Source organism: Barbus barbus, assembly GCF_936440315.1.
Source record: "Barbus barbus genome assembly, chromosome: 22".
Lineage (NCBI taxonomy): Eukaryota > Metazoa > Chordata > Actinopteri > Cypriniformes > Cyprinidae > Barbus > Barbus barbus.
Genome location: NC_136750.1, coordinates 30774853 through 30785697, shown reverse-complemented (window position 1 = coordinate 30785697; position 10845 = coordinate 30774853). Strand labels below are relative to the sequence as shown.

Below are 10845 nucleotides of genomic sequence, written 5' to 3'. Positions count from 1 at the left end.
ATTCTGATTCTGATAATGATTCTAATTCTGATAATGATTCTGATAATGATTCTAATTCTGATAATGATTCTGATAATGATTCTAATTCTGATTCTGATTCTGATAATGATTCTGATAATGATTCTGATAATGATTGTGATTCTGATAATGATTCTGATAATGCGGTATAAAGCCGCTGTAATGAAGGCCTGCAGCGCTCTGCGGCTGAATACCGGCCTCTACTGGACACATGCAGCTAGAACAACAACACGTCTCTGTAAACAGCATATAAGCACTTTAGTGTCTAATTATTCAGAGTGATCCATTAAAGGCTCTTATTATGCTCATACTTTTGTAAATATATTCACTAACGGCCATAATGATTGCCGATCTTATTTATATTTCTGTGGTACCGGGAAAGACTGTGTTATTTCATGCTTTATTAATTTTCAAGGAAATAAAAATGTTTCTCACAGTAAATAAACCCATTTCTGAGCGTCTCAAAGCGAAGTTTTAAAGAAATGTCCCGTTTAAGTGATTGTACTCGGAACAGAACGAACACTGTTTGAATATGATATTTCAGATCAGATCATTTATTCTGATTTAAGCAATAACTGCAGTATTTTGAAGGAAACGTGTAAACGAGCTGTGAACGGAAACGACGCGTTTGTAGGAATATTCTCCGGTAACCGGTGTCTTACAGCCGGATGTTCTTCGGTTCAGGATGATTATCAGAAGTAATTAATGAGTATTTAACGCTGACGCCGCCGTCGTTTCTCTCTCAGGATGCGCCGTTTAACGTTCACTTGATTCCGCTTCGTTCTGAATAAACGGAACGGATTCTCACACAAATACCGTGATTGACCGTCAGACAACCTCCGAGAACTACACCGACCGCACACAAAAACTACAACTCCCAGAATGCAAATAACAACAAATATGGCGGAGTAGCTTACTGTCGAAGATGTGGATTCGGCGCGTTTGTGTGTCCGCTGTTCGCGGTTTAACGGGACCGGGTCTCAGACGCGGCGCTGGAGGTCAGCAGCTCTATATAACATCACGACTAAACGGCCAAATACCCGTTAATAACGGACAGCTTCACCGCAGCACGTGCTGGCTATGATAGTAATAACAGAATGAAATGTGATATCACCGACGAGCAGAAGATAACCAATAACTGATTTATAGATAAACAATCACAAAAACTACTACCGCTTAACGTTAGTGCTCGCCACAAGGGATCTTCTAGTTTAATAATGACTCAATATTTAGATGTTTTTGCACCCTCAGATTCCAGATTTTCAAATAACGTTAGTTGTATCTCAGACAAATATTGTCCTATCATAACAAACCATACATCAATGGAAAGATGATTTATTCAGCTCTCAGATGATGTATATCTCAGTGTCACTAAACGAACACTGATGACTGGGGTTCTGCTGCAGAGTAATATTTAATGAGCGGCTCCAGGGTTGCCAGGTTTTCGCAACAAAACTGTCACAATTGCTATTTAAAACGAGCTCAATCGCTGTTCGAGGGGGGTCCCCGAGTAAACTCGAGCTCCGAGGGGTAAAATATTCATTTTTTGACAGGGTCTCCTTGGTGAAATTCGCATTTCAGGTCATAAATATCAAGTTTTGCGGTCGCGGCAACAGTACAGTAGTCCAGCTCCGCGGATTTGGCAACACTGCGCAGCACCAGCTCTTTCCCGCCGCAGCGTAGTTCAAATAAAGCGCGCTTCTTCAGCATTCTGGCGCGCTTTCTTCATTCATTCAGTGTCTGCAGCCGCGCTCGTCAGTAACATGCCCTGCTCTGAAGTTACAGAAGCGGTTTCTCCGCAGAAGAGATGCAAGAGCGATGCGGTGAACGGACACGAAGAACTAAAGGTGCTCAAATTCGCCAAGCTGACAGAAAACGCCACGACACCGAGCCGAGGATCGAACCGAGCCGCGGGATTCGACCTGTACAGGTGAGACTCGACCCGGAGCCGCTGTTCCTCTGTGTGCTGCACCTTTACATTCATGCAGAATCCCCGTTTGCACTGTTTCCCCCTCTTAATTCTGCTTTTGTTATTTCTGTATTTTAAAAGTTTAAGCTGCAGAATTGTTTTACTTGCAGTATTCAGTGCTACAGTAGTGCATTTGATGAACCGTGATTAGATGCAGGGTGTTCTGCGCATGCGCGCTGCTCTGCACGTGGCTAGGTTCATGGAAATTTCTCTGTTGCACTTATTTTCCCCTCTTAATTCTAATAACGTTATTTACACTGCTGCTTTTGTGCATGTTGCACTGTTATTTGATGGTGTTCTGCACATGCATGCATAGACTTATGCAGATCTCTATTTTCCCTCTTAATACCGCGTTTTATGCTCTCTTGACCTGCAGAGAAGTCTTAATTCTAGTATTTACTGCTGCTGTAGTGCATTTGTTGCACTGTGATTAGATGCAGTGTCAGATGTTGCACTGCTCATGTTCATGCACATTTCTCTTTTGCATCGTTTCCTCTTAATTCTGCATTCACTGCTGCTTCAGTGCCTTTGACGAGCTGTGATTGATCGGTCACACAGATCCTCATGTGTGTGTGTATATGTATGTATATGTGTATGTATGTGTGTGTTTCAGTGCATATGACTACAGCATCGCGCCGATGGCCAAAGCTCTAGTCAAGACAGACATCCAGATTGCGGTTCCACACGGACACTACGGCCGAGTCGGTGAGTGAGAACTGTGCCATCAGCCCAGAAGCTGTGTGTTTCCTCATTAATGCTCTTGTGTTGCAGCTCCTCGCTCGGGTCTCGCCGTGAAGCACTTCATCGATGTTGGCGGTACGTAGCTCGTCAATCACACTCACCAATGACATGCCAATGTGATGTTTTGCTGTGATATCACATGTGTCATGTCTCTACAGCTGGCGTGGTCGATGAGGACTACAGGGGGAATCTGGGAGTCGTGCTCTTCAACTTCAACAAAGAGCCGTTTGAAGGTGTGACTGCAGATCTGAATTCATGCTTCTGCAAATTAAGGCCTAAAAAGCTCTCAAATCAGCATTCATAATGCGTTCATAAAGTCATGGCATTAAATCTTGCATGCACTGTAAAACAAACATGATACTTTTTTTTTTTTAATGCCTAATTTTTTCAGTACAAATATTTAAACAGCCATAAAGAGACATTTACCTGAGATGCAAACTCACACAAAAACTGGACTCTGTTTGCAGTGAAGAAAGGCGACCGCATCGCTCAGCTCATCTGCGAGAGAATCTGTTACCCAGAGCTGCAGGAGTTACAGGTAAACGCTGCTGTCGTTAACTCCTTCGGTAGTCGCATCCGCTGTATTTACATCATGTTTTCTGGTTTCAGACGCTGGATGAGACGGAGAGAGGAGCAGGAGGCTTCGGCTCCACCGGCACCAACTGAACCTGTTACTGTGTTAAATGTAATACAATTTATACTTTAATGCTATGAATGTTTATTTTATTTTTTTATTGGCTCTCAGTGAAATAGTTCTTTTTGTAAAAAACAAAAAAAACGCGTTGATTTTTTTCTTTTTTTTTCTTTGATCACTTGAGATTAAATTATAATACACGTGTATGATCATTCAGTTTTTTTGTTGATAATTAACTTTTTTTTTTTTTTTTTTTTTTTTTGTGCAGTTGCTATTTTAATGGTATGCTACAGCAGGGGTGTCAAACTCAATCCTTGGAGGGCCAGAGCCCTGCAGAGTTTAGATACAACCCTAATTAATAAACACCTGATCCAACTAATCGACTAAGCATAAATTGCTTAAATTTCTTGTGCATGTATAACAATACCAAATACTGGACTCAAACTTATCAACTTCTATATTTGAATTAGCACAGGTTTTGTTTCTTTCTGGTTGATCATTGATCTCAGTTTTTGAGTGAACATTGCCAAAATGATCCACAAATAATGTTTTTCGCAGTCAAAAACTGAGATGGAGAAACTGATTAATAAGCCCTGTGATCATTTAGCTCCAAAAATTAACAAATATTTTAAATTAAAAAAACAAATTGATAAAAATATGAAATACAAGATATGGCAATATTTTAGCATAATGAGATTTACAACATTTTTTTCTTTTTTGAAGCTGGTCATTTTTGACCAGAAACACAGAATTGGCCAGAGGATTTACAGCAGCACAACCTAAACTGAGACGAGTGTCGCTCTCGAGTCGCTGGGTGACGTTCATGAAAACACCAACAGACATGAACTGTGCGAACTCATCACCTTTCAGGGGCAACTCACTTTTTTGAGATCAAAATACGTCACTTATGAAATTTGCTTCGATCCAATGAGATCCATATATTTGATTTACTCTTTACTTCAAAATCTGTGTCTAAAGGGGGTAGTATTTGAGGCCTGAGATGAGAGAGAGGGGGCAAACATTTAGTATTTTAGGTCCGCATCAGTCAAAAACAATTGTGAGAAACTTAGTTTTGGACATATAAGGTAATAAAATATTTTATAAAAACCTTAAAGTAACTACAAATGAGCTTGTAATACAAATATATCTTTAAAATAAATTCTGCAGAACATGCCCCCGATCCGTGCAATATTCTCACCTTCTTTCCTCTTCACCTGTTTGCATCTGAGCTTTGGACAAAACAAGCTCAAATATTAAAGAGTTTTCTTTTGTGTTTGATCTTTACATCATTTGCAGACTTCAACATTTTGTGTGATTTTTTGTCGAGGTCAAATACACAAAACAAAGCGCTTTATAAAGGTGAGATATTTTAAGATATTTTGCTTGTTTTCTTTACCATTATTAAAGAAATGTGCTATGGTGGAATCATATACTACAGTACTGTGCTGATTACCTATAGAAATTACACCTGTCAAATACATTAACCTTACTGTATCGTATGATCACACATTTCTATTTTGATCAAGTAAACATCTGAATAACTGCAGTTATATCTCCAGATGAACTCTTACTGGACTGAAGCAGCTCAGATTTACTTGATTCTCCATCAATCATTTTCTAGAAAAATCTGTATCTTTTGAGGAATGTTTATTTCTTCATCTCTCAATCATCATTGGATTGCATTGCATCATGTTTGGATCATTTCAATCTCATTGGCCTCCTAATCATCCCCTTACACTGATTGGCTTCATCACTGTCTCCTCTCCACCTGTAGCTGGTGTGTGGTGGTGTTCTGGAGCACTATGGCTGCCGTCGCATCATCCAGGTGGATGCTGCACACTGCTGGTGGACGAGGAGACACCCCCTCACAATGTAGAGCGCTTTGAGTGCTTAGAAAAGCGCTATATAAATGTAATGAATTATTATTAACTCTGGAGCGTATTGTTATTTTCAAAGAGGAACCGAGCGAGATCGAGAGATTCTAAGAGGCCGCTCTGAAAGAAGGCCAGCGCTCGAGTCGCCCGTACAACCAAAAATATGTTTTTATTGTGAATGTACATCTAACCCCCTCACGAGTGTGAAGACAGAACAGAACGTGGTCGTACAGACGGCAGAGGCGGCGTTCTTCTCGCCGGAGGCCACAGGTGTGTGTGGAGGTGTGTGTGGCCGTCAGACCTCAGTGCATATGGATCGAGTCACAGAAACACAGTTTACAAGTAGTTGGTCATTATAAGAAGCACCATTACAAACCCCTCCGTTCCAGGGGTCCTCTAGTTTACAAATGCGTTCGCGAGTAAAAAAGTGACACGGTTACAGTATAGACACACTTAAATTACATGGACGGGGTTTCTGCGGGTCTTACAAAGGTCTGCATTTGTCTTACACGATCTGAGGACTTAAAAAGGTCTGGAATCAGAGCAGAAAGTCTTCATAAATGCTGAATGCACTGCAAAAACAATGTTTTATCTCTTCCTCAGTATTTCTGTCTTGTTTTCCAGTACAAATACCTAAACATGTTTAAATCAAGATACACTTACTGGAGTTTTTCTGAGTTTATGCTTCAAACAAGAACCAAAAATGTTCAACAGCTGTTTCCATCCACATATTTTTATAAAACACTGGATGTCAAGATAAAATCTTAAAATGTGCATTAAAAACATATGCGCTCGATTGAGGAGGATACTTTTTATCCAAAAAAAAGACATGCCCATAAACTACAATGGAAACACGTTTACCGAATAAATTCCTTAATGTGCAACAAAAAAAGTCATGTGACTTTGCCTCAACAGATCATGTGATTGGATAACTGGACTCTGACCTCATCGCACACCGTCTCAAATGTTATTCTGAACCAAAGTCTGTCATCAAAATTATTTTGTATCATCGCCTCCATAACTCATACAATCAGGCATCTGAAAGCAAGATCTCATTGCATTTCGTCCACGCATTTTGAGATGCAAGTCATTTATTTAGGGAAAAAAACACGTGTCCCCCGTTGCAGCAACTTTCCTTTTGATTACTGATATTTTGCCCCCGTTTCTCAGGAACTGACTATTTTGTTCTCTTGAACTCGTGGGACAAAAATGGTGCTTTATTCATTTGGCATTATTTGCAAATATTTTATGCAATATTCTACATTCCTGCATAAGTTAAATTTGAAACTTTGGATGGAAAAAGAGCTAATGAGGAACAAAAATTACTATTAATTTTTCTGAGCCCATCAAAATGTTCGTTTTTCACTGCATTCTTGAAACTGCGGAAAAGACTACAAACGCTGTTATTCATGCCAGACCAGTAATTGGCGATGTCACAAAGAAACAAAGTTTCATGTTTTTGTTGTTTACACAGAGGTTTTCTTCCACTAAGTTTGTTTTCAGGTCCCCAAAATGCTGCTCATGTATAAATGAATGGACAAAACGCATAAGATTGAAAATGATGCCGTGTAAACACCCCCTTAATCATAAACTTACTTAATTTTGATCAATTTCTCAGAAAACAAAACTTATTTTGTCACTTTCAGTATCGGGGAAAGTTACTTTTAAAAGTAATGCATTACAATACAGCATTACTCCATAAAAAAAAGTTACTAATTGCATTACTTTTTATGCAACATTTTTTTCTGTAAAGTAATGCATTGTTACTTTTTGTCACCTGAGCTGGGCTTGCTTATTTTTAATATAAAAAACCCAACATTTGTTTATATTGTTGGCAACTGTAAAGCCCCTTCCACACCAAAAGTGAATTGAATCAGTAATTGTAATTTGTAATGTAATTTACATCAGTGTTCCCTTCAACACTGATCATTCTGCTTCTCCAGTCAATGTATTGTGATTTCAGAATCTTTGGACAGTTGCACTGGAAAACAAGACAAAATACCGAGGAAGAACAGCAGCTTTTTTGCTGTGCGATCAGAAGATACAGTAACAGTTATTCCCATATTTTAGTGTTTCTGAGCACAGATATTCAAAACATAAGCTTTGTTCTGTGTAATGAATGAATAAGTGATGGAGATCTGTTAGTTGTAGTATTTTCAAACTGCTTTCAAGTTGCTGATGCATTTGCATTCAGAGACCATATTAAAGTGTTGTGTTCCATAAGGACCCTGCAGCACAAAAGCAGTCATGAGTAACACAGGTATATTTGTAGCAATAGACAACAATACATTGTATGGATCAAAATTATACATTTCTTTTTTATGACAAAAATCATTAGGATATTAAGATCATGTTCCATGAAGATATTTAGTAAATTTCCTACCGTAAATATATCAAAACTTAATTTCTGATTAGTAATATGCATTGCTAAGAACTTCATTTGAACAACTTTAAAGGAGATTTTCTCAATATTTAGATTTTTTTGCTCCCTCAGATTCCAGATTTTCAAATAGTTGTATCTCAGACAAATATTGTCCTATCATAACAAACCATACATCAATGCAAAGATTATCTATTCAGCTTATGACTGGTTTTGTGGTCCAGGGTCACATTTGATTTATTCCTTGCATTTTCTCGACTTGCTCTGGACTGGCTTTCGTAAGAGCCGCAGAAACCCCGTTAGAATAGTTACAGAGAACAGAAAGGCTAGCGTCGTGTAGCGGCAGACGGCGTGGGTCGGTTATTACAGTACAGAAATCTATGCGCTCACGTGACTAGCACCGGTAAGATATGATAGACTGAGCCAGAGCGAGAAACTTCCATCCGTTCCTCCGCGGCGGCGGTGGGAATGTGTAATATGTAGGGTTGGGAATCAAAAATCAATTCCAATTCCAGAATCCGTAAAATTTTAATTTAAATTCCATCTATCAATTCCTGTGTGCGCATCTTTTATTTTTAGGTGGTGAAAAGGGGCTGTTAAATATGTATTTGTCTTTGAATCATTCGTTCAAAAACACTGATTCATTCAGTAATGAAACGAGTAAATCTTGAGCGAGTCATTGAATCATTCCATGAGATTTTGTTTAGTTGTCTAATATTTTTTCTTCAGATTTTGACTCGTACAAAGAAGAGAGAGAGAATTAACCCCAGTCTTGGTTTCCTTACACTGGTTGCATGTCAAATTTAGAACTGAATTTAAGGTTTTGTTGATGCTTTTAAAAGCATTGCATGGCGTTGCCCCAAAAATATATTGCTGACCTTTTGATTCCTTATCAAAATACAAGAAACATAGATCTTCGAGTCAGATGCTTCTTCATGTTCCTAAAACGAGATTAAAATCAAAGGGTGATAGGGCTTTCTCAGTGGCTCCTTCTCGATTATGAAACCCTCTTCCAATGCATATTAAACCTTCCCCATCTCTGGATGCTTTTAGATTGAAATCGTACCTTTATAGTAGAGCTTTTAGAATTGATTCGAGTGATCAGGTTATAATTTTCTTTGTGTGACTATGTAACGATGCTGGAAAGCCCTTTGGTCAACGGCAGTTGTTTTAAATGTGCTATAGAAATAACATTTGTATTGTATTGTGAGAGAACTACAACCTCCATTTAAAAAAATAAAAATCTCAACTCCAGTTTTTATGCAGCTGGCTGATTTTTGTTTATGGTATTCAGCAGCAATTAAATGTTTTGCAAGGATATAAAGTATATTCACAGAATAAATAAGTGTGATATCTAAATGTTTGACTTTCTTTTGTTTAACCACATTGGAATGGAAACTGGGAATCGATAAGCAGAATCCGAATTGGAATTGATAGGATTCAAACGATGCCCAACCCTAGTAATGTGTTATGCGAGCATATGATGCGGTGCGTGCTGCTCTTTGGGCGAGGCTGCTGCAGTCTGTCCGAGTGTCCGTCAGTGCAGGACGATCTGGACGCTCATGTGCAGGGCGTCTCCTCGCTGCCCGCTGAGGTAGTCTGTGTCGGGCCGCTCTGGGCTGCCGTTCTGCGGCACGCTGCGGATTTGTAAATAATAAGCTCCCGGCTGGAGAGCTTTCTTCTTGGATATGTGCAGGTAGCTGAGGCCGTCCTTCTGGCTCATGCGGAACAGGCCGTCGTCGTTGCCGTAGTCGATAGCGTAGCGCATGTGGTTAGCGAGCGTGGACAGCGCCGGCACGAAGTCGATGATGTGGTCTTTGCTCTTCAGTGTGCTGATGTTCAGACTCAGCTGCAGCGTGTCGTCCACATCTACACTGGCCAGACTGACCCAGTCCAGATCGTTCTGCACACACACACACACACACACACACACACACACACACACACACACACACACACACACACACACACACACACACCGTCAGAAAGAGATGCAAACTGTAAACTGATATTTCCTACTGACACACTACAGCAAAAGATAGAAATAACTGACTAAAAACCATTTTTTAGCTGCTGAAAATACTAGTGTTCTAATCATTTTGGCCAACACTGTATATATATAACATTTGTATTACTAAATTAACAAATTTCTAACAAATTTTATAATTTTACTAATTTTGATTTAAATTAGATTATTAAATTATTGCATGAATATATTATAATTATATTAATGGTATATTTAATAATATACTAATATATATATATATATATATATATATACTAATATATATATATATATACTAATATATATATATATATATATATACTTATATATATATATACACATATATATATATATATATATATATATATATATATATATATATATAATTTTATGAATTTAAAAAATTTATATAAATTTATATTTACATTTAGCAGACACTTTTATCCAGAGACTTACAAAGTAGAAGCAATCAGACCAACGAGAGAGCAACAATATACAATTATATCTAGCACAGTGCACATAGCAAGGTGTTTTCTTTTCTTTTTTAAATAAATAAATTAGACAGAATGCATAGAATGGGTAAGTGCTAGTATTAATTGGTCAGGTGATGTCGAAAAAGATGTGTCTTTAGAAGGTTTTTGAAAATGATTACAGATTCAGCTGCTCGGATTGAGAAAGGCAGGTCGTTACACCAGCGGGGAATTGATAAATAAATTAAATTAAATAAATTCATTTAAATTTACCTGGTTGAGAAGCATACCATGTCAGATAATGATAAACCATATAATTTTAAACATTTATATTTGACAATATCATTTATGCATTTGACAGATGTTTTCATCTAAACCGTTTTATATTGCATTCAAGTTTTCATTTGATCAGGTGAATTGCATTCGCTGGGATTTGAACCCACAACTTTGGGGATTTGAGCAGCAGAAAGAGAGAAGAGACATCATAAGTGATTTTACAGCACTGCTATGTGTCACTCATGTAATGCACCTCTTCGAGGTTTAAACTTCATTCAACAACCATTCATCAATAGAAAGCTTATTTATTCAGCTTTCAGATGATGTTTAAACCTCAATTTCAATAATTTACACTTTATGACTGGTTTTATGGTCCAAGATCACATTTAGATGTTTAAAATCTTTTATTTTAAAGGTTATACGTAGGGCTGTGCGATATTGACAAAAATAATCTGAGTGTGTTATTGTGCTGGTATCT

General features: G+C 38.1%; 2 protein-coding genes across 6 annotated transcripts in view; one reads left to right on the top strand and one right to left on the bottom strand.

Annotated features, from left to right (window-relative positions):
• The first annotated feature begins 642 nt into the window (after window positions 1–642).
• LOC306888759 (deoxyuridine 5'-triphosphate nucleotidohydrolase-like) lies at window positions 643–4725 on the top strand. 5 transcript variants are annotated; one of them, XM_079447199.1, is made up of 8 exons: window positions 643–716; window positions 1798–1948; window positions 2601–2692; window positions 2759–2803; window positions 2887–2961; window positions 3196–3266; window positions 3338–3413; window positions 4086–4725. In XM_079447199.1, the coding sequence occupies exons 1-7, from the start codon at window positions 704–706 to the stop codon at window positions 3392–3394; spliced, it is 504 nt and encodes a 167-aa protein (XP_079303325.1). In that variant the 5' UTR covers window positions 643–703; the 3' UTR covers window positions 3395–3413; window positions 4086–4725. The 5 variants fall into 5 exon arrangements, with proteins under 5 accessions (XP_079303325.1, XP_079303324.1, XP_079303321.1 ...); XM_079447196.1 differs by lacking the exon at window positions 643–716 and adding an exon at window positions 897–1016; XM_079447198.1 differs by lacking the exon at window positions 4086–4725 and having other exon boundaries at window positions 3338–3739.
• A 2804-nt stretch (window positions 4726–7529) lies between these two features.
• The window catches only part of LOC306888389 (fibrillin-1-like), a 92609-nt gene continuing 89293 nt past the window's right edge, over window positions 7530–10845 (bottom strand). The window contains exon 66 of the mRNA XM_079446637.1: window positions 7530–9519. Within this exon, the coding sequence (XP_079302763.1) occupies window positions 9154–9519 (366 nt within the window). The 3' untranslated portion in view covers window positions 7530–9153. The remainder of the gene's footprint in view (window positions 9520–10845) is intronic.